The sequence below is a fragment of the Pristis pectinata genome, chromosome 30, assembly GCF_009764475.1.
Source record: "Pristis pectinata isolate sPriPec2 chromosome 30, sPriPec2.1.pri, whole genome shotgun sequence".
Lineage (NCBI taxonomy): Eukaryota > Metazoa > Chordata > Chondrichthyes > Rhinopristiformes > Pristidae > Pristis > Pristis pectinata.
Genome location: NC_067434.1, coordinates 18,973,709 through 18,997,403, shown reverse-complemented (window position 1 = coordinate 18,997,403; position 23,695 = coordinate 18,973,709). Strand labels below are relative to the sequence as shown.

At 41.0% G+C, this 23,695-nt stretch overlaps 2 protein-coding genes and 1 long non-coding RNA gene across 7 annotated transcripts in view; 1 reads left to right on the top strand and 2 right to left on the bottom strand.

Annotated features, from left to right (window-relative positions):
• LOC127584780 (leucine-rich melanocyte differentiation-associated protein-like) overlaps positions 1-8,356 on the bottom strand; it is a 755,871-nt gene extending 747,515 nt beyond the window's left edge. Inside the window, exon 1 of the mRNA XM_052041759.1 lies at positions 8,168-8,356. Coding sequence (XP_051897719.1) covers positions 8,168-8,209 — 42 coding nt within the window. The 5' untranslated portion in view covers positions 8,210-8,356. The remainder of the gene's footprint in view (positions 1-8,167) is intronic.
• A 305-nt stretch (positions 8,357-8,661) lies between these two features.
• Positions 8,662-18,653, top strand: znf503 (zinc finger protein 503). Of its 5 annotated transcripts, none has more exons than XM_052041679.1 (3): positions 8,662-8,853; positions 14,655-14,859; positions 15,236-18,653. In XM_052041679.1, exons 2-3 carry the CDS (start codon positions 14,779-14,781, stop codon positions 16,697-16,699), a joined length of 1,545 nt encoding a protein of 514 aa, XP_051897639.1. In that variant the 5' UTR covers positions 8,662-8,853; positions 14,655-14,778; the 3' UTR covers positions 16,700-18,653. The 5 variants fall into 5 exon arrangements, with proteins under 5 accessions (XP_051897639.1, XP_051897638.1, XP_051897637.1 ...); XM_052041678.1 differs by having other exon boundaries at positions 8,662-8,883; XM_052041677.1 differs by lacking the exon at positions 8,662-8,853 and adding an exon at positions 8,908-9,102.
• Positions 13,339-17,939, bottom strand: LOC127584752 (uncharacterized). Its single transcript, XR_007958427.1, has 3 exons — positions 17,895-17,939; positions 14,973-15,036; positions 13,339-13,379 (listed from the first exon to the last, which is right to left on the bottom strand). It is a non-coding gene; the product is annotated as an uncharacterized LOC127584752 (long non-coding RNA).
• Positions 18,654-23,695: the final 5,042 nt, after the last annotated feature.

Here is a 23,695-nt window from a genome sequence, read left to right as displayed (position 1 = left end):
TTACATTCTGCAGTAATCCATAACCTTATAACCTGGCACATACCCTTACTCTACAATTACAATCAAGCCAAGGGACTGGCCATAGTTCAATTAGTAATGTAGGAGAATGTACCAAGAGCAGCACCAGGCATAAATAAAAATGAGGTGCCATCCTGGCTCACTACAAAGCAGCGCAGCAAGAATGCAAAAGGAACATATAATAGACAAAGGTAAGGGATCCAACAATCAATACATCAGTCCAAAGCTCTGCAATCCTGTCACAACGAGTCATGAATGGTGGTGGACAATTAAATAACTAATGGGTGGAGGTTCCAGGAGTGTCCCCTTCCACAGTAATGGTGGAGCCCAGACCCAAGTCCCAAGGAAAAAGCTGATGTTTTTGCTTCCATCTTCAGCCTGATATATCGAGACAGTCATTTTCCCCAGGGGCCCATCACAGAAACTAGTCTTCAGTCAATTCAATGCAGATGATATCAAGAAATGGCTGGGATCACTGGAACAGCAAAGGCTACGGGACTTGCTAACTGTACAATATTCAATTCCATTCACCTCAGAGCAGACCATACTCAAATGCAACAAGAATTAGACAAAATCAAGCATGGGTTGATGTGTGGCATGAATGTCACTTGCCAATTAAGTACCAAGCAATGACCAACTCCAGTAATGGAGACTTAATAACCATCCTTGACATTCAAGAGCATTACCAATGTCAAGTTACCCAATATAACTACCCTGGCGGACACTGTGATTGCAAGAGCGGGTCAGGTTTGATATCCTGCAGCAAGCGACTCAAGTCCCAACTCCTTAAAATCATTCTGTCATCAAGGCGCATAAAAAGTGTGTGACGGAAGATTCTCCAATTGCCTACAGTTCCAGCAACACTCAAGAAGCTCAACATCATCCAAGATAAAGTAGCTACTAACATTTGATCCAGCAAGGCAAACATTGATTCCCTTCACCACCAGGACACAATGGCTGCAGTGTGCACCATCTGCAAAATCACTGCAGCAATTTGCCAAGACTTCATTGACAGCATCTCCCAAACCCACAGCTTCTACTGCCTAGAAGGATAAAGGCAACAGATACAAAGGACACATCACCAGCCACACATTCCCGTCCAAGACACACAATATGCAGAGTTGGAAAATCATCACCAGTCCTTCATTGTCACTGGGTCTAATCTGGGAACTCTCATCCCAGTGGCAGCGTTGGAGTATCTTCACCACTAGAATTATGGCATTTCAGAAGATGGTTTACTGGAATCACTTTGCGGACATTTAGAAGATGAAAATAAATACTGACCTTGCCAATGATCCCCCATGTCCCAAAAATAAATTTTAAAAAAATATTGTAAAAGCAGAAGTAGGCAAATTGTCCAAACTTTAAAGTACTGCTGTGAGTTCACAATAACAGTTAATTTGGTTTCCAGTGATATTCATTCATTTTTTCCTACACATCATCAACTTCATTTCAAAAGTAATTAATTCATTAATAAAACATCTTGGAATATTATGATCAAGCATTTTATTTTCTTTAGGCTCACTCCAACAAATTATTGATATTAATTCAGTTACAAAACAACTCATCCTTGAAAGACAACTCATAACCACAGACTGAAAATGTGTTCAGTGCAACTGTACAATTTAAACAAATACAAATGCTTTGCATTAAGGAATGACAGGACTCAATGAATCCCATCAGTATGAAGTTCCATTCTAAAAAACAAATAAAAGGACCAAGTATTAAATCAAAACAGTAATTTTCTGTTGAAGTCATAATCAAAAAGTTGACCCACGTGTCTTTGATGAACTGAGGGGGTGATGGAGGCAGGTACTCTCATAACATTCAAGTAACTAGAGGAGCACTTGAATTGCCAAAGAATACAAGACTACAACCAAATGCTGGTAAACAGAATTAGTGAAGATGGGTACCTGATGGTTTACATGGACATGGTGGGCCAAAGGGCCTGTTTCAATGCTATATGACGATGACTACTTACCGAATTCCAACTTTGAAAGTTCTTCCAACTTTACCATTCCAATTCTAGTACTGGAAATACAGCACGTTAATTTTCAACTCTTACTGAAGACAAAAAAAAATTCACTGTTAAAGGAATTAAACTTTAAAACTGCAGTTTGAAACAACGATCAAGTGGATTCATGTGGACACTTGTGGTTTGGAAGTTAAAAAAATTTAAACAAAAATTGCAAGCAACTTTGCTAGAAAGAAAAAAAAACTAGAGTCCTGCACATCTGTAAATTTTTGTTTGGCGTATCCAGCGTTCAAATCTATTTATTTCAAAAGGTAAAATTTAAAAGCATCTTTCCATTAAAAGGTCTCCAGCAGATTCCTAGAGTCATAGGATCATACAGCATGGAAACAGGTCCTTCAACTTACACCAATCATCAAGCGCACACTTACATTTCATTCTCCCCACAGTCCCATGAACACCCCCCTCCAGAGTCTACCACTCACCTGCACACCAGGGACAATCTGTGGCCAATCAACCCAACACCTTTGGGATATGGGAGGAAACGGGAGAAAACCCACGTGATCACAAGGGAATGTACTTGCTCCACAGAGGCAGCACCCGAGGACAGGATTGAACCCAGGTTGCTGGAGCTGCAAGGCAGCTATTTTACCACCTGAATCAGAACCAGGTTTATTATCACTGACTTCTATATCATGAAATTTGTTGTTTTATGGCAGCAGTAAAGTGCAAAGACATAAAATTACTATAAATTACAAAATAAATAAATAATGCAAAAAAAAAGGAATAATGAAGTGGTGTTCATGAGCTGTGCCAATATGCTGCCCTTTTCTCTTTTAGTGAGCAGGCACAGACTTGGCAAGTGACATTTAAAAAAAATAAAATAACACAAGAACAGTGCTGTAGTCACTCTGTGATCTCCTATATTCCCTCATCCTCTTCTTGAATATCAGCATTCCTCTAATTCTGGAAACGTGACCATCCAAATTTAATCATTCCTCCATTAGCAGCCATGCCTTCAGCAGTGCAACTCCCCCCTCATCTCTCAATCCTTCCTTCTCAGACACTGCTTAAAACCAATCCCTTTCCCAAAATTTCACTCATATGCCCTTACAACTTGCATCCTTTGTGGGCCAGCATCGAGTTTTTGTTTGCCAACACTCACATGAAGCAAATGGGGTAATTTTTGCTATACTTAATCTACTGTGGAAAATGGAGATTACAGTTGTATTACTGCCAAATGTCAGAGGTGTAAAATTTGTAATTTGTGCCAAGTATTATCACATGTCAAACAATGCTAAGACAATTTTACATGCTCAGATCACAATATATCAGTTTCTGCCTTGCCATGTGTATCCCAAGGAGGATATTTTTGTTTCATTCAGGCATGCTCTGCATTCTCTTCACATGCCCAGTAAAAAGGATTGCTTCCACAGGGAGGCCTTCTATAATCAGAAATGTGACTTCATACAAGTAACTCAAGAGGCAACACAACCCAGGTAAACAATATCATTTATGGATTTAACCAGAAAATAACTGATGGAAAATAACCCCTCTCTCACACTTCAAATAACTTCATTAATAAAATTAGAGAAAGTAAGCATAGAAACACATATTACAGTGATTCTCATTTAACTTGACAAATGTTTTAGAAAATGGCTCCAACTTCTGAATTGTACTTTTGGACCAATATGCAAAATGGAATTTTACAAAAAAATTGATCAAAAGGTTTCACTTGTCCCAGGTAAATATATGAAGTAGAGATCCATTGAAAATGGAATGAAAACCGCAGATGCTGAAGATCCAAAAGAAAAACAGAAAATGAAAATCTCAGCAGGTCAAGCAGCATCAGTGGAAAGAGAAGTAGTCAATGTTTTGGGTTTGAGACCCTTCATCAGAACAGTTTATATTTTGGAGATGCATTGAAATGTCCTGAATCCAAATCCCAATTATAGCTCAGCAGTTTGAATATCTTTGCAAAAATTACAAAAAAGGTACACCTTTCCCAATTAAACAACACAACCAAAGTGTGGCACGTATGCACAGGAAGTCCTGAGATGTTCATCTTTACAAACAAAATTTCACTGCTGCGAAGAGTGATGGTTCCCACTGTGTTGATTGACATCATCAATAATTACCTTTGAACCACATTAAGCAATCCAACTCATGGTCAGACTTGGAAGTGACATCAATGCACTTCCATAACCTTTGATAAGGAAAATCAACCGATCCTTCTGGAACATAAAGGAACACTTTAACCTTGGTCACAATGGAGCCATGGAACAAATTTCTTTTTGGCCAAATTTATTTATATTTTAAGCCAATTTTATTTATATGTTTCATCCATGTGCTTCCCCTTTGTAATACAAATTGTAAGCGTGATTTTCCACATACATGTTGATCTTTTCTTCCATCAACATCTTGGAGGTCACTGCTGACCAGAAACTCAATTGGACCTACCACATAAACACTGTGGCTACAGGAGCTGGTTAGAAGCTTGATATCCTGTGGTGAGTGACTCACTGCCTGATAACCCACAGCCTTCTCACCCTCCACAAGAGACAAACCAGGCACATGAAAGGACACTCTCATCTTACTTGGAAGCTCAACGCCAAGGTAAAACAATCTGCCTGAACATTCATTCCCTTGACCATTGGTGCATATGTGTCACCTCCAAAATGCGCTGCAATTTTGCCTCGGCTACTGAGGCAGCATGTCCCAAACCCATGACGTCTATCACAATGGACAAGGCCAGCAGATGCATGGCAATACCATCTCGTTGTCTTGGTGAAGCAGCCAGCGTAATCAAAGATCCCACCCACCCAGGACATTCTCTCTTCTCTCCTCTCCCATCGGGTAGAAGATACAGGAGCCTGAAGGCACGTACCACCAGGCCTAAGGACAGCTTCTACCCCACTGTGATAAGACTATTGAATGGTTCCCTTATACAATGAGATGGACTATGACCTCACGATCTACCTTGTTGTGACCTTGCGCCTTATTGCACTGCATTTTCTCTGTAGTTGTGACACTTTACTCTGTACTGTTATTGTTTTTACCTGTACTACATCAATGCACTCTGTACTAGCTCAATGTAACTGCACTGTGTAATGAATTGACCTGTACGATTGGTATGCAAGACAAGTTTTTCATTGTACCTCGGTACAAGTGACAATAATAAACCGATACCTGTGTGTTCACCTCTGAGTCACACAGCATTAGAAATATGTCCCTTCTCCATTAACATGGGTACGTGTCCTGGAATCCCTTCCCAATGACATTGTCGGATTAAGGGCACGAGGAGAACTGCAGATCACCGCCATCTTCTCAAGGGCATTTAGGTGGGCAATAACTACTAGCCTTGCCAGCAATGTCTTCATCCCCAAATGAATAAAGGCATCCAACTCTCACTCATCACCACAACTCTTGACTTCTCTTCTCTATAAACTGTTTGATATCCTTTAGACTTCTAGGACTTTGTGAGCAGAAATGTGTTCTAATTAAATACCAGGAACATTGAAACCAATATCTTTGGACATCACATATAAACTCCATTTATTAGCTACCAATTCCATCTCTATGGCAAAAGTTTGAAATTGACCAAAATTATTTGCAACTCTGATCACACAATGAACATCAGAAAACAAAACTGAGCTACTTTGGTCTATTTCCACCTCAGTTATTTGTCTGTGCTTCTACTTCCGCGGCTCAAACCCTGATCAATTCCTGCAAGTCAGTTCTGGTGCACTCCTGTCTAGCTTCATTATTCTTACCTTCATTAACATGTCATCCAAACCTCTCAAGCTTGGTCTCTTAACCTGCATTATGTTCCGTATTACCATCAATCATTTGCTTGCTTATGTACATTGGCACCCACCCAGTTAAACAAAACCATGATTTTAAAAAGTCTTATCTTTGATTTCAAATATCCTGATGCCTCACCCCTCCTTTCCCTGTAATCTCCTCCAGCACAACAACCTGCTGAGAAATTGGCATTCTTCCGATTCTGGCCTCTTGATTCCAAATGTTGTCACTCTCAACAATGTTGACTGTATCCTCAATTGACAAGGACCTGAGCTCTGGAATTCGCTCTCTAAACTTCTGCCCCTCAACATCATTTAAAGATTCTCTTTAAAACCTACCTCCTCAATTATGCTTTTTAATAGTCCACACCAATATCTCATGTACCTGTATGTCAAAAACGTTGATGACATTCCTGCGTAATGCCTTGGAATATTTTGATATTTTAAGGTTTCAAAATAAATGCAAGATGGTATCATTCTAACAAAGGTGTCTTTTGCTTCGACTGCACCATCAGTTGTGTCAGGGATGCATCTTATGGTGCCTTCCCATGGTGACTTTGCCAAAGTATTTGGGGTTAGGTAAAACAGCAATGAATTCACTCAAGTACTTTGACCTGCAGGTCATTCGAGTCAAGCCACAGAGAACAGAAACAGACCCTTTGACCCAACTCGTCCATACCGGCCAAGATGCCCATCTAAGATTGTTCCATTTGTAACTGAAGTGCCACCAGTCCCCACAGGCAAGAGACTTGGGCAACTGGTATCCTTCTGCCAACTTCCAGAAGGGCAAGGATGGGAGACACTCAGAGCCAACCTCACTTGGAAAAATACTTTGATAGTGTCCTGAGCAACTATAACTTGTTTTAATAAATAAATGTCAATCTTCAGGGATTCAGACTACTTTCCAAGCCTTGACCACACCCTCGAGACAGTCTTGTGGGTAATCTCACAGGACATTCTAAGGTGTAAAGTTAGGGGTCAGGAAACGGGTCTCTCAGTGCTACCCCTCTGTTCTAACACGAGTCAATATTTTGGGCAAATTGAAGTTTTGCGCCTCATAAGGCTCCTGTGGGAACTTCCAGCAAAGACTCAATCTGGTGTAACTTGGTACCTACCAATTTTTCAGTCACTGAATCCCTGGCAAAATTAAGATTGTATCAAGGGCCTAAACGTTTTTCAGAACTTAGCCTTGAAAGCGAGATTTACAATCTGTCACTGACAATGAATTTGGATCTCCTTCCTTGCTGAATGATTGGAGAAATCCATTTTGGCTAACAAATATAAAAATGTTTAATTGATGCGTACAAGCTGACAGCAACCAGAAAACATAGCCAATTCTGTCAACGAAGCTTGTACAATTATAGTGGCATACTAAAGTCACTACTGCTTCCAATAGTTACACCCACTAACCATCTAATCTGGTTAGTCTCAGACCATTATTGGCAACATTACATGTACCATTCTGCATAAAAGAGGGAGCATGTGAAATTTCCACTTGCAGCAGAATATCGATAATGTCACAAAATGTTTTTATAAGTCTGAGGAAAGCTATTACAAATCCCTGAATCTTTGAATAGCAATTGTGTAGACAGATAAAAAATATCAAGACAATAGTCACAACTTTCCTGCAATAATCTAGTTTTCTGATATTCTTGAGTTTATTAACTCCTCCAAGCTGACTCTCCTGACAGTTATTAACACAAAGTTAGTAGTGTTTTGTATGGAACTTAACATAAAGTAGATTGGATACTCACGTCACTATTTCCAACCTCAATCTCTTCCTCGGATGAGGCACGTGCATTCCCTACCCTTACCCATCCGTCATGAAAACCCACTCTAGCTCTTAATTAATTAATGTGCAAAGGAAGTCCTGAATATGCCCTAATTGCAACGCTTAGTCTCACCTTTCTTTTATCGCTACTTCGGCAGAACTGAAAATATTCCCAATATCATTTAGTCTCGATATTATGCAAATAGTGCAATCAATGAAATTAGACCCTTCCCTGTAATTTACCAGCAGAATGAATTGCCAAAGAAAAAATATAGAAAACTCCAATTTAATTAACTGTAAATTTATGTATTGGCCTTCTCATAGTTAGGTGAAAGCGCTAGTCCAGAAATTCGTGCCAAGTATTTGCGTTATTTTAAAAATATCACCATCTTTTCAGTTGAACATGTGTATGGTTCCGTGACTAGTCAGCTGACATCAAAGTGGTTAAAACCCCGGAAAAAAATGTCGTAACCTGCAAATATAACTAACGAACATAAAACAATGAAATAAGCAGTGTACCTAACAAGTGAATTAGTTGTTTCAAAGGCGGATTCCTTTTGTTCTGTGTAAATAAAGGCAAGTGTTTAAATACTTAGCACTTACTTGAGTTCCATCAACAACGACCCCTAAATCGTTGCTCGCCATCACTGACGTGCTAATGTGTACAAAAAATAAACTGAGAATGCCGCTGTTTGCTTTATTTTCACGGTTTTTCAAGCTGCCAGCTACGGCTCTATATTTTATATAAGGGTTGTTTGGAAGTCCCGCTATACCGAAGCAATGACCTGCATATGCAAATACACGAGAGTGCTACACTTCCGCACTCTTGTCAGCTGATTCGGAGCGGAAGTCAGTGCCCAAATGTCGAAAAGGAGGAGCAAAATGACTTCGAAAAGCAAAGCTTTGAATTGCATTGCATGCAGTTATGATGCAGCAATTTTCCCCCCTTTAAAAAAAACTATGCACTGGAAGTTGGTTTAACCTTGGGATTACTCTTTTGCAAATGCAGCGTGCAGGCTTTAAACCCCAGATGTCACTGCAAGATCCCGATCCAGCGACAGAGACTGGGGGCCGCGCTGAATTATTTGGAGTCGGACTAATTTATCTTTTGTGCCGCTCGCGTAGAAGTCGTGCAGGCTGTAGTGTAGAATGAACCATCAAAGCTAGTTTCCCCCCTCCCACGGGAAGAAAAGAAAAACTTCCCTTCCCGCCCCGTCAGCGGAGCGCATGCGGAAGTCTGACACTGCAGAACATTACTGACCCATTCTCGGCTCCTACTAACTACTAATGTAAGCCTACTGCACTGATATTTCACATAAGTAAGTTTGATGCATGGAGTCTACTTTTCATTGATCCGGTCGTTCGCTCAATAGTCATTAAAATTTTAGAAATTAATACGAAATTCCTTCTGTGCTGGGCTATCCGGAGATGCAGCAACGACAGTGATGTCTTTGTCACAGAAGGAATATGTGCACGATATGTGCATTTCAGAGTAGAATCGACCTTAAAATTGTTTGCGTTCGACTATTAATAATCAGGTATGGATTTTGATATTTATCTGCGTGCCTGAAATGTATCAGCGTGCTTGGTAGGTTGTTTCTGTAAGTGCTCGCTTCTGAAGCGTACTGCTACTGGGGTAGAGCAGTTTATTGGTATAACGATGAGTTGTTTCGGAAACTATGTTAGTTTTCCCAAAAAAATAAACACCCCCTCTTTCAATTAGATGACCCTTCTAATCGATGTTAAGGCAGGCGTTATATCTCCACATTTGTATCATGTTCATAACAGTATGTTTCAGCTGTTTATTATATAAATCGGCGAAGCATCTCTGCTGTAAAACAAAATAACTTTAGAGATAAAAATGTTGATTGTTAAAATGCAATTTAAAAAAAATCCCTGCCGACCAACATCAGATATACTAACTTGCTCTTGTTACCAGCAATAATTATATATGCATGCGATGAGTGATTCATAAAAATGTCAGACTATAAAATATAGGCACGTACTTCAAACTTTCTATTTAAAAATCATGAATTATAGCCACGAAAAATGTGTTCCCATTTAGGGTAATACGAAGTATTTGCTGTCTTGTACTGAGACCCATCTGTCATCTAGACAATAAAGAAAGCCGCTGTTACTTTTTCCCTGACGTTGAAAATTTATGGGCGCCCTACACTGCCCTAATAACTCAAGCATTGTGTCAACGTTTGACAGGCTTGCAGAAAAACAGCAACCCTGTTATCAATCAAACAACCCTTTGCATATTTTTAGCTGCGCTCTGATCTTCAAGACACGTTTATGTATGAATTATATCATTATGAATCATTCTACAGATTTACTGTAAGGCGGAACGTGATCTATCACGTCTTTCAAATCAACAAAAGGAAGAGAGATTTTTACAGTTTTCGCCATTTTAGAGTGCTTGACACTTGTGGAATTTTACACTGGAATAAATATCTTTTACAACAAATCCATTCCGGGCATATCGCTGTAAAGTCCGCACTTTCCCCCCCATTTTAAAGCCGCTTTGTAGATTTTATCGTATTTTTAAAAAAATGTTGAAGAAAACTATCCTTAATCTCGCTTCCCTGTAAATAACCATTCCGATATATCGGTAAAACTGCGCCGTGACATTCGGATCTGTGTCTTGCTTCTCCATATTAATCGTTTGAAGTAGTGAAGATATACTTCTATTTCAAAACATTGTTGCGTTCGCTTTCTCGACTGAAGAGTTCGGAATTGGTTAGATTTTGTTAATGTTTCTTTAATATTGCTACCATCTTTTAAAGAAATCAGTTGTTAATGATGGACGAATGTAATAACTTAAATAACTAATTTCTAAAAGTCAACGCGTAATTCTGAATGTCTTCCTCCTTATATCTGAAAAACTATTGTTCCAAATGGCTAGCGCTAGTGATATATTGAGTATTCAACATTCGCCGCAATTTCTTGGCATCAAATATCATTTCAGTATATCTTAACTAAATTATCTACAAAAAAAAATCTTTTCAGCAAATTTAAGATTAGTTTAAAAATGACAGTACTCCATTTATTTGGTTTTATGGAACATTGAGATTTTAAACACGGGTAAAGACCATTATCGTACGATAATCTCAAAGTACAACCTAATGGGAAAAAAGTTCTGATTCAAGTACACGATACAAACCATATAGAATCTCAAGGGGATGGGGGTTTTTCATTATGGTAAATGCAAGTATTATCGCCAGGGAAATACTGTATAAGATGCACAAGATTCCAATGGTCCTCTAACAATTATTCTATTGACTTAAGTAGTAAAAGGGATACGGGTGTTTTTCTTCTTTTAAAACACTGGAATTAAATTGCACGTCTGAGGGGGGGGGGGGGGAACCCTGGCTTTCATTATTACCTGAAACTTTAAAACTCTTCACACCATCACCTCCCGCCCTCGATTCCATTGGTAAACTCAGGCACCACGTTAACTGCAATATTTTCACTTTCTGAAGTGTTCTTAGTAATGCTTCGGCACACTACAATAGATTTATATTTTGCATGAACTAGTTCTGTGCCAACGAAAAGTACAGAACAATTAAATATTTATGTGTTTCGTGCTTCTAAATGCGCCGTGGATTTTCCCACTCTGCGTACACCTGATCTGACATAATTTAGGGGAAATTAACTCTCGTATGGATGGCATGCAATGCTCCGATCTACGTGTGTAATTTTAAAGATTAGTTTAGATTTATTAATTAACCGCTACAGAGAGAAAACAGCGTTGTCGGCAGTGCATCAACAATGATGCGAACGAGAAACAAAGAGGGTATCAGCCGTCCCGCCCAATATTAGCCATGGAGTTATGAAATCTTAGTGCTGAAGCAGTTTTCGTCATAGCTTTTCGTGTTTCTTGACAAAATAATATTGATTAATAATGACGGAACAGTCTCTAAAGTGAGTCGTGGGTGACGGGATACTTAATACTATTTGGCTGCTTCTGTCTGCGGCCCAGCGGCTCGGTGTTGCTGAGTTTACTTAAAATAGAGCGCAACGTTTAACAGCAACTTGCCTTTCCGCCGCTGCGTTTAAGACAAGAGGTCCGTCCTGTTGCTTTGAAACCAATTTCGTTCCAATCCGCTTTCTGTTGAAATCCATCCCTGGATTTACAAGATCTGACCTGACCTGTCAAGCGGATTATCATACAGAGAGATTAATAGAGTGGGCGGGTTGCAATAATAATCGTTTTGTTTGATGTGACAAGTTTGATAGGCGTTGATTTACTTACAAACTGATAGGCTTTTAATTGAGCGCCTCCATCCAAGTTAGATGAAAGGAAGCCGCGGCATTTTGTGTCTGAAAAGCTGCCCAATCGCCCGAGAGTCTGAATACTTATTAGCCGGGTACGTGAACGGTCAAATACTTTTTGAATGTATTACTTTTTTTTCAAATGATAAATCTCTTATATTGTGCGCAAATCGAATTATGTTGACATGTCAACCAATGACTTAGAAGTGGGAAAAGTTGAGTGTCTTTATAACGGCTTAAGTTTCTAATTAAATTAACCTAGTTCCTGGAAGCTTTATTCCCCTGTTTTGGTAAAGTATTTTTTTCCCTAGACGAGTCGTGCAGAATTTTACCCTGCAAAACATCACAGAAACTAGTTAATTGTGTTGCTTTAGATCAAATCGTGTTGATCTAACCTGTGGTTGTTTTGAAAAAAATAACTTCGACACAAAGATGGTGTTCTTGTGAAAGGAAATTGAGGCTGTCTTGTTCGCTTCAGATTTGTGTTTTAACAAAGGGTAATATACAATTGTTACATCCCAGTATTTCATTATTTTCTGTCAAACTTGAATGTGGAGATGTTCCACCGTTGCAGCTCTCGAAAGTCCAAATGTGTGTTTGTTGGATGTTTTAATTTGATTCGTTTGCCCCTCGCCCTCTATCTGGGCACGAAGACCTAAACACTGAACCACACAGCGTCTCGAGTCTCTCTTCGCTCTGAAGTGAACAAATCTCCAAAAAGTCTTCCCACAGTCGACTCCACCTAAAGCAATTAATCTTTTAGTTTTTCTCACCGGGAGGCAGGACAAATACAACAAGAACAGATAGTCGTCTCTATGGTATAGTAAGGAAAACAGCTGTTCCAAGCAGTTAATGCAAATGAACACAAATGAAAGTACAGCATTTCAATGTTTACCGCACTTCATCCATCAACCTGACGAGCCATTAAAAAGAAAGAACTGTTCTGTGCGGATCGAATTTACTCCCACCACTTGGGAACCGTTCAGTTCTCTCCCAACACCATTACACACCTGGATAAATTTGTGCCTCCTTTGCTACATTATTTAAGTAAAATACTTAACAAGAACGCTCTTTATAATAGGATTAAGTAGCTGTATAATTTCCATTTGCGCTCGCTCAGACTTTTCAGTCTGATTCGCAAATACCTTTTATATTTTTGAAATATTATTATAATTACTTAAAAGAAAATTGTTTATCGCGGTAAATTATTTGTTTAAAGAAAACAATTTTATTTGGGAAAGCCATTAGTCAAGTTTAGTTGCCCGTTCTGTGTGTGAGTAACTATGGTGCTTTGGCACACACAGATTTATACATTTCCGTTGCACTTGCTAAAATTAGACTGCCTCAGTTTTCGGTCTGGGGAATTTTGACATTGTTTGTGGGTATTGTTTGACATTGTTAAAGTGGTATTATTTATTGAGAAGACAATTTGCGTTAAGTTCAATCCGAATAGATAATCCATCTCAGAAATTGCTAACGACCCCTCAGCACTTCCCGTGTTCTTCACTTGTCAAACGTGTTTTTATCTTCAAGTGACCTTTTGTTAATGTTGTAGATTGTGTGGGCCACCATGTCGAGGCCGGAAACAAAAGCAAAGATTGATTAGCACATACATTTGCCAGTGAAAAGAAGACAACATCAAACAGAAGTCAAAATCTTAACAACCGCGCTTCGCCTTTTAAAATTAAAGACTTGCATTATACTCAAAAAGTTTTGTGCTTCGGAAGTCCTTTAGGATAGATTTTGGAGCTAACGCTTACTTGATTTGCAAAAAGCAGTCTGGTTTGTGTGGACAAACCACTACCGTAGTTGTGTGTGTATTATGAACCTTTTACAGCAGTGACTTTGATCAGACCGATCATTTGTTCTAGCTGTCAGGTTTAACATGTCAAGACTTTCAACATGTCAATCTTAATCTTTTTCAAACACCCCTACGTGTGACCATCTGATTGACTGATCGGTGATACGATCTCAATAATGCCATCTTGTTTGTTGTCTGCCGCAACGACCCGAAGTGAGATTTCTCAATTTAAGATTTTAAAATATGTTCTTTTTCATAAGGGAGAAATATTCAACAGGAAAGTGAGCCATTAACGACAAGAAGTGAAGGTGTATAATTCGTTCAAGCGAATTGAAGTGCGGTCTACTGCGTCCGCCTTTTGTTCGCATACAAATTGAGTTTACTCTGAGAACGATTTATTTCCCTAAACTGAATGCCTCTTTTCAAAAGCCGTTCTTTTTCAAGTCACACCAGGCTTGTAATCAGCAACAAAAGCTGACATAAATCAACCCAGATTGACAGGGCTGACAAATAACTGATTGATTGCGGTTGGGGAAATTGACAGTTGGAAGGGTGGGGGTGTTGAATTGAAAGCATGTGACATTGAGATCCCTCTCCGGATTGGCCTGAAATCGTCACATGCTGGAGTCTGAAATTTTGCCTTCACACAATAACCAACACACACACACACACACACATACGCACACACAAAAAGTTAACATCGCATCCCCGTGACCCTCCAATCACCTCGGGGTTCGGTGCTCATTGTGTGATTTGATTGGAAGGCGGCAAAGGCTTTAATCTTAAAGTAATTCGATGTTTGAAGTGTTGACGGCCAGATTGTGTGTTGCATGTTGTGTTGTGTGTAGCTGAGCGGTCGTGCTGCCTCTCTGATGAGCGCCGAGCAGGACTTGGGCAGGGTCTCCCGTTCTGTGAGTGAACGCGAGCACAGCGTCGTCGAACGGCACAGTCCCTCTCGGAGTGTTGGTTCAGTTAGGTCATGATTACATCGCCTTCCGTCTCTACCCACAGAATTACAGCGACTGAAATCGGCAATAACAGCAGCAGAGGAAACAGTAGTAAACCTTTCTACCACTCCGTACCTCCCTCTGACCCTTTAAGACAAGCTAATCGTCTTCCTATCAAGGTTTTGAAAATGCTTACGGCTCGCACCGGACACATTTTGCATCCCGAGTACTTACAACCTTTACCATCTACGCCCGTAAGTCCCATTGAGGTACGTTGGTTCTGTCTTTGCAGTTTTGGTTACAACACTGTTTTTATGAGCTAATCTATTAATATGATAGTCGCATTGAAACACGAGAGTTGATAGATTCCCACGTACAATACCTTGTCAGTAGCCGATCCTTTTGTGAGAGTCGGTCCGTACAACGCAGCAGTCAATTTGGAATATCTGGTGTAAAAGAAATTACCCCACCAAGTTACTGTAATCATAGTTGATTCTGAAATATTGGTCGGTGTGCATTGTTATTCAGGAAATTCTATCAATATTTTACCATTAAATTATGAATTCGATATTATTGGGAGGTTATGGAATCTGTTTATGCCGGCCGGAAATATTGTTTCATTTTTTTTATTTAATTTTCTCGTAGCTTGATGCGAAAAAGAGTCCTCTGGCACTTTTGGCTCAAACATGCTCTCAGATTGGAAAGCCGGATCCTCCGCCATCCTCCAAGCTCACGTCTGTGACTTCCAATGGTACGTGCGATAAAGACTCCGGAAAATCTGCTCCATTGAAACTTAGTGACATTGGCGTGGAAGACAAGTCGAGTTTTAAACCGTACTCGAAACACACGGAGAAGAAGGATTCCAGTTCCTCGGGCAGTTCCAGCGTTTCTGGGGAGAAATCTGGTTTCCGTGTGCCGAGCGCCACCTGTCAACCATTCACTCCAAGGACAGGCAGTCCAAATTCCAGCACTTCCTCGCCCATGCCCACCGACAGCAAAGGCAGCGAGAGTCAGGAAAAGAAAGACATAGACACCGTAAAAAACAGCTCCACAGAAAATTCCACGACCACCAGTGTCAGCCACAACCGGATTAGTGTCAGCTGCGCTGGGATAAACGTGGAAGTGAATCAGCACCAGGAAACTTCGGTTTCTAAGCCCATTATTTCGGAGACTTCAGCTCTGGGCTCGGGACTTGTTGCCCCTGTTTCGCCCTATAAACCCGGGCAGACTGTCTTTCCATTGCCCCCGGCCAGTATGGCTTATCCTGGGACACTCGGGGCCTACGCCGGCTACCCGCATCAGTTTGTACCGCACGGCGTCAGCTTGGATCACGCCAAATCCAGTCTAGTCGGGGCGGCTCAGCTTGCCAGTTCTTTGGGCTGTGGTCTCTCCAGTAAACCCACTGGTTCCAGCCCACTAGCCGGAGCCTCTCCCCCATCAATGATGACGGCCAGTCTTTGCAGAGATCCCTACTGTCTAAGTTATCACTGCGCTGCCCACCTTGCCGGGGCGGCCAGCAACTCTTGCACCCATGACCCCACCGCTCTGAAGTCTGGATACCCTCTGGTTTATCCCTCTCACCCTCTACATGCCGTTCACACGTCCATGTCCAGCAACGCTGGGACGCCAACCCTGACGGGACACCATTTGTACCCTTATGGTTTCATGCTACCTAACGACCCCCAGCCTCACATCTGCAATTGGGTCTCGGCCAATGGACCATGCGACAAGCGATTTTGCACCTCAGAGGAACTGCTCAACCACTTGCGGACGCACACTGCTTTCTCCGGGACTGACAAACTCATGGCCGGCTACCCAAGTTCGTCTCTGGGCAGTGCGGCGGCGGCGGCAGCTGCAGCAGCCGTGGCTTGTCACATGCACCTCCCACCGACAGGGGCGCCCGGGAGCCCTGGAGGTCTCACACTAAGGAGCCCCCACGCTTTAGGACTCAGCAGCAGATACCACCCGTATACCAAGAGCCCACTGCCGACCCATGGAGCCCCAGGGCCGGTTACCACTCTACCCGTGCCGGCGACAGGACACTATTACTCTCCATACGCACTCTACGGCCAGAGATTAACCACAGCTTCAGCACTGGGCTATCAGTGAACACAGACATTAAAAGCTGCAATATGCATTGCAAAGAAGGCTTATGTGGGTCCAATTTCAAAACAGTCAGGGGAAAAAAAGTTTTCTTTTAAAAGCAAAATGTTGACCTAGTTTTCTTCTGTTGAAATAACACAATCTGATTTTTTTTTTCCCGTGAAGCCAGTCATCTCAAAGGTGAACGTAGAGATTTCATCCTGTTGAATTGTTTTGGAAATTAAGACGTGTAAATAGTTTTCTTGAAAGTTTTGAAATACAATCCAGGTAGTCCCACACAAAGCAGATTGCAGTTTAATGGTCATTTCATGGTGTTCATCAATGGACGGGTTCCGTGAACGCTATATTTATTTATGTTAGCTTCAAGCGGGGGAAAACAAAACAAAGTGCATTACTTAACAAAAAAAACTGATAGGTAAAGTGGAACACAATGTAGAAAAAAATAGGGGTTTTCCTAAGTTTCTTTTGAATTGCTATGATTGTATTGTACGTTCTTATTTAATGTCTCTTGGAAAAGAATTTACATGCATGTTTGTTACTAAATTCCAACTTGTCATTATAATTTCAAATTACAATTATTTTTAAGGTGTACCATGGAAAGAAAATTGGTATTTTTTGTATGTATTCTGGAAATAAGAAGCAGTGCTATTCAAAAATATGACCGTCTTATTTTGTTATTAAATGAATACTTGATTACAAATTGTAACTTCGGTTCGCATTATATAGGTTTCCAAACGATTTTGGTATTTAATTTTTCTTCCATTTCTACGATTATGCAGGATTTTTTAAGGTTCCATTTCTGACTAAGGGTATCTTATCGCTTGAGGACGCAAATATGTCTTTATAAAAATTATTAAATATAATGTAAATCTTGCCATTTATTTTACATAATTGTTTGGAATCAAAACGCAGTTTTTTTTCTTTAAAAATGGAAGATATTTCTGTAAAATTGCAAACACATCACATGCATCACCACTGAATGAGAAAAAGGCACTCAAATCTATCGCCAGCTAGATACAACTGATTGTACTTTTAAACCATCGAAATACAAACTGCCCGCTCTTTAAATTCAGTTTTGTCAAAGGTGCAGTAAACGGTTTACGGTGTCACTGTGCATATATAATCCATGACACCATATTGCCATTGAAACAGTGTGCCGGATTTTTGGAAAAGGCTCACTATCAGGAAGACATCACCCTACCTACTTCTGCAAGAACCCTCAGTTATTGCAGGAGTTGCAAACATTCTCCCCTTCCCTGCTCGTCACTCGACACCACGGAACGTGATTCCTGTTTCCATAAATCTGGTGCAAGAGAAAAGACGTACAAGGAGAAACAAATTTAAAAAAAATTCCGCCCGAATTTGGAGAATAATTAAACCCAAATCAATTTCAAAAAGGTAAACATCAAGCTCTAAATGACAGATCTCCTTTCTCTTAACTCCGTTGATTTTAATATTGAGAAATGCTCTGTTGGACAAGCGCTGTAAAAGCGAATGGCTTAGCACGCAAAACAAAACCCGCTTTCATCAGCTGACTAACGCCAACCAAACATATTTATAGTGATTCCATTTAAAAATAGTTCTAAATGTTAAACAAATGACAATCAAGTTTTTTTTATTACAAGGTGCCTGTTATGGTTGTTTTTAAAATGTATTAAAAAACCAGTCTGGTTCGAAGGAATATACTCAGAAGCATTGGCTTTTTTTTTGGTATATATTCTTACAAAATTAACAAAGACCCAAGCCCTCTGTAATAAATCATTAAGAAACAAAAATCATCCGTTCAATAATGTTTCGAGTATTTTTGAGCCAAGTGTGAGTGCTTCTCATTTAAAAATTCCTTCCAAATAATCACATCACATATAAATAACAGCAACTTATACCTGCGGTTTTGGGTGCGTGTCCAAATAACCTATTTAGGAAACTGAAGTGAATAAAAGGGATATTGTCATGACGAATATACCGCGCCTCTGTTGTGCATTAATCGATACAAAACTTATTTTAATAACTTTTAACTCCTGCTGCTTCTTTTCCAACGGAGACGAAAGCAGGTGATAGCAAATCGCAGGATCCACGATACAAAATAGTGTCTTTGATCTGTTTTGAAGTGATGATTTGACGTTTTATTGCACTATTATTATATAGTTATTGTTCTGTTGGTCGTTGTTGCTGTCTTTTGTTTCTTCCCTGCGGTTTTGTCTCCCAGTAAAATAAATGATACCAACACTTGGGTTTTATAAATGCATGACACAGTGTAATCACTGTGGCGGGAATTTGTTAAGAGCTACAAAACTTGTATTGTCTAATCAAGCAAACGAATAGGCATTTTTTTTTCTCTAAATGTTCACGCTCCTTATTGCCCAGAATGCTTGAAGTTACATCAGATTAAGATCTTTGGCCAGCAACAATCGTTTGTTATTTTCAAAGTGCACCACTGTTTACTTTAAATCTATTATTTATTGCGTTTGATACTCCTTTTATTGTTCAGATTGTTACTGGTGTGGGTTAGCCCCGTGGATTACCTATGATTATTTCAGATAACCTTTCAGATGGTTTAGGTTGATGCTGCGACTATTTAAGTATTTTCTTTCAAGAACATATTGATATTTTAATCATTCCGAACAAAAAATATTTCTCAGGCAAGATCTTCCATTGTTCATCGATCCGCTTAAAGATGGTTTAAGGGTTTGCGACTCTAAATATTGCGTCTTATTTTTGAGGTTGACGTTTATAAATAGCAAAAAGAGGAAGTGTTAATGGAGTGAGTGCCTGCGTTTTCTGCGTCTCTTCCTCGATATGGGCTGTCAGTGGCAATGGTTCTGCAAGCTGACGGCAGCCCATGGCCGCCGTCACCCGCACCGAACCGATCAGAGACCAGACCTGCCTCAAAAAGACAACAAGCAGAAGGGCAAATCACATCAAAAAGACAGCCTGCAGAGTCACAACAGCAGAGGGCCAAACATTCAACTGGCCAACCCCGAGAAATTGGCGTCCTCGCACCCGGCAGAATGAGTTGGGAGCGCGCTGAAAGCTTGGCTTGGTCGCGCCCCTCGCTTGCTCCCAGACTTCGGCAGGTGGCCGGAGAGGGAGACAACTTGCATTGTACCGGCCCTGCACCTATACCCTGGTATGACCCAGCCCGCTCCATGGGGTAAACTCTAGAGGGGTCAACTTCCATTTTGTGTGCATAGTCCATTCGGTGAAATATGGAAGTTTGCAGGGCTGCAGGCAGTGTCCAGAAGGTCTCGTACGAAAATCCTCTGGTAGTAAGTGAGGTGAAGCCGCCCAAGTAGAGTGCCGCTGCGCCTCTCCACGGCTGCTTTGATGTGGTTGATAATATCCTTTGATATCTCGCTGTAAAGGGCCATCAAAGAGAAGAAGACGGGCAACTGTTTCCGAGGAAGAAACCTGCTCATTTGAATTAATTTGCATGTGTTCAGCTTAATTCAAACATCCCACATGTAGGAAAGGGTGCGTGCATTTTGACAAAGTGTTGATGAATGCGTTGCTCGTCCCCAAAATTTACAGGCAACTCAACGCATTCTCACCACTTCCAATCTCACACCGACTTTCCAATAAAGGTTACTCTTCTGTAAACAATAATTAATCTTCGCATTTTAAATGTTAACCCCTTCATTTGCAAGAAACGTAGAGCAAAATCAACCAAATCAATTGGCATAAACACATTTATTCCACAATTTATAATATATGTGTAATCTGGAAACTAAAGTAAACCATATTTTGGGATTTTGTAGTTGTAAATATCGCAATTAGAATCGTGTTTGAGTGAATATAACACTGGATGTATTTAGACACACCCTTTCTGCTCAATATATAAGTGACTTTGAACACAGCATAAATGTAAATGCCAGATCTTGAACTGAAATGAGGAGGTTGAGTTCAGTAAATGCAGGCACAGCGACGTGTTGTCAAGGGTAGATTATATTTCATAGGAAGATTTCTTTTGTTTGCTTTGGAAGATTTACAAGAAGGCAATGATTTCTCTCCCACCAACCCACACACTGCAGGCGCATTAAGGTTTCACTCGAATCTCTGACAGAGTTTTTTCCTGCTGGAAGAGCATCAAAATGAACAGAGACCTAAATCTGAACCATTAATTACATGAAGCAACATTTCCATGCGACAATTCTTTTCTCTGGAACCATTAACTAGCAGGTTTCAATGAATCAACCAACGAAGTATTGACATGAAACACATGCTTATCGATTTAAATCCAGAAAACGCATTCTCCCCCAATGTGTTTTCACTGGCGAACATCTGCAGTTATACTGGGATCTTTTAACCGCAGCAAGACTTTGGACCTGCTTTCCACCGCGTTCACCTCGGCAATCGCAAGGCACCTCCATAGATGTCGTTGCTGAGTAAACTGCAACAGTTTGACTCAACATTCAAAGGCGATGCACAATTTGCCACATTTGAACAATGCACCCGTGCATTTAAATGCCACAGCCAAGTTGCAGCCATTCACTCCACTTTAGGAACCGAATTCTTCTGCATTGCTTGTTTTACCCATTTTAAGCTAAGCTGAGGCTTTCAGTGTTACCTTGGCTTTAGCTCATAACTGATTTTATTTTTTTGCATTGTCTGGAAATGATCAAATCAGTCAAGAGTTAAAGCCGAGGTAATACTTATCCATCGGATGGCGAGGAAACTTGTTTGGCTCCTGCCGCCGCAGCCCAGCCAGCGAGGCAGCGGAGAGCGCCGTTCCCCGGCGTGGGACCAGGTGGTGAGCATCATGTGATCACTGAGGATCAGCTTGGGGTGGGCACCATGTGACCGGCGAGTATCAGCTTGCGGCGGGCATCACGTGACCGACGGGTATCAGCCCCAGGCTCAATCCTCAGGAGAAAAGCGCTGGCTTCAGATGCTTCCTCTTCTTCTTGGGCCGTCCCAGGGGATCGAGGATGATTTGGTTCCACTCTTATTTGTGGGTTTTGAGGTGCTGGTGAAGCCAATGTGGGGACTGCAACTCTTCCTTAGATGGGGCAGGAGGTGGCTGATGGTGTGGGTGGCCAGTTTTGGGGTGGGTGCACACCTTCCAGTCTTTATGTAGAGCCTCTGTGTGTTCCCAATGCATGGCCTCAAGGTCCTCATCCCAAACACTCTGCTTCATGTTGAGCTACCATGAGCCTGGGAATGCCAGGAGTCAGCAGCGATGTTTCCCATTTATGAGAATCGAATTTATTATCACTGACATATGTTGTGAAATTTGTTGTTTTGTGGCAGCAGTACAGTGCAAGACATAAAGAAATAAAAATTACTATGAGTTACAAAAATAAATAAATAGTGCAAAAGAGGAATAACGAGGTAGTGCTCGTGGGTTCATGGACCGTTCAGAAATCTAATGGCGGAGGGGAGGGGGGAGGTTTTGAGCACGTCCTTGAATCTTTTCTGACGTCTGTTTGGTAATTTCTTCCCATGACAGAGACCGGAAAACAACATGTTTCAGGAGTCTGGTGTCAGGCATTCAAGCCGTGTAGTCAGGCCAAAACCACTGATTGGGTGTAATTAGGGCCTCAGTGCTGGGGGAGGTTGGCCTGGGAGAGGACACTGACATTAGTTTGCTTATCCTTCCAGTGAATTTGGAGGATTTTGCAGTAAACAGTCAATTGCTAAATTGGTTTATTATTGTCACATGTGATAAACTTTGTTTTGCATGCCATCCATACAGATCATTTCATCACATCAGTGATTGGCAGGTTATTAGTTTGTTTTCTGACTTCAGGTGGTAAACAGTACATGACTTGTGGTTATTAGCTTGGGGCACTGTTTCCAGGTGCTAAGTACCATATACCTGGTGGTTACCAGCTCATGGTGTGGGCTTCAGCTGGTAAACAGCACGTGACTGGTAGTTATTAGACTGCAGCATCAGCTTCAGTTGCTAAGTAGCTCATGACAGGAAGTTATTAACTCACTGTTAGGGTTTCATATGGTAAATAACACTTGGGCTTCAGGTAGTGAACAGAAAGTTACCAGTGGTTATTAGCTCACGGCGCCACCTTCAGGTAGTAAACAGCAGGTGACTGGTAGTTATTGCTTCATGGTTATTAGCTCCCGGCACAATCTGCAGGTGGTAAACCGAACGTGACTGGTCGTTATTAGCTTGCAGCATGGGTTCAGGTGGTTAACAGCACATGACAAGCAGATATTAGCTCCCTGCATGGCTTCAGGTTGCAAACAGCACATGACAGATGGATATTAGCTCACAGCACAGCCTGCGGTTGAAGCAGCACATGATGGATATTTATTTGGTCTCGGCCTGGATTCAGGCGATGAGCAGCATGCAACCAGTGGCGATTAGCTTGTAGTGTGGGCTTCACCTGGTAGACAGCACGTGATTGATGGTTATTAGATCACGGTATCGGCTTCAGTTGTTAAGCAGCACATGATAGGCAGTGTGGGCTTCAGAGAAGCAGCATATGACAACTGGTTACTCACTGGTGATGCTGGATTAAGGTGGCAAACAAGGTGTGGTTTTGGTTATTAGCTCACAGCACTGAATGCAGTTCGTAAACAGAATGAGACAACACTGTAATGAGCTCTCAGTGTAAGCTTCAGTTGGTAAATAGTATGTAACTGGTGGTTAATAGTTCTTGGTACTGTCTTCAGTTTGTAAATAGCTCAAAACTAGTGTTTTTTTAGTTTGTGGCAGTGATTAAGCCGGTAAGCACCACGCGACTGGTGTTTATTCCCATGTTGCACCAACTTCAGGTGGTAAAAACTATGTGACTGGCAGTTATTAAGGCATGTCATCAATTTCAAGTGGTAAGTAGCACACGATTAGCAGCTATTAATTCATGGCCTGACTTTGGGCAGATGACAAGTAGTTATTAGCTCTCAATGTGAGCTCTTGGTTAAGTAGTGTGTGACCGGCAGTTATTAGTTTGTGGCACAACTTCAGGTGGTAAGCAGCTCCCAAATGATGGCTATTAGCTTCCATCACTGGTCTCAGTTGGTAAATGACAGGTGACCAGCAGATAT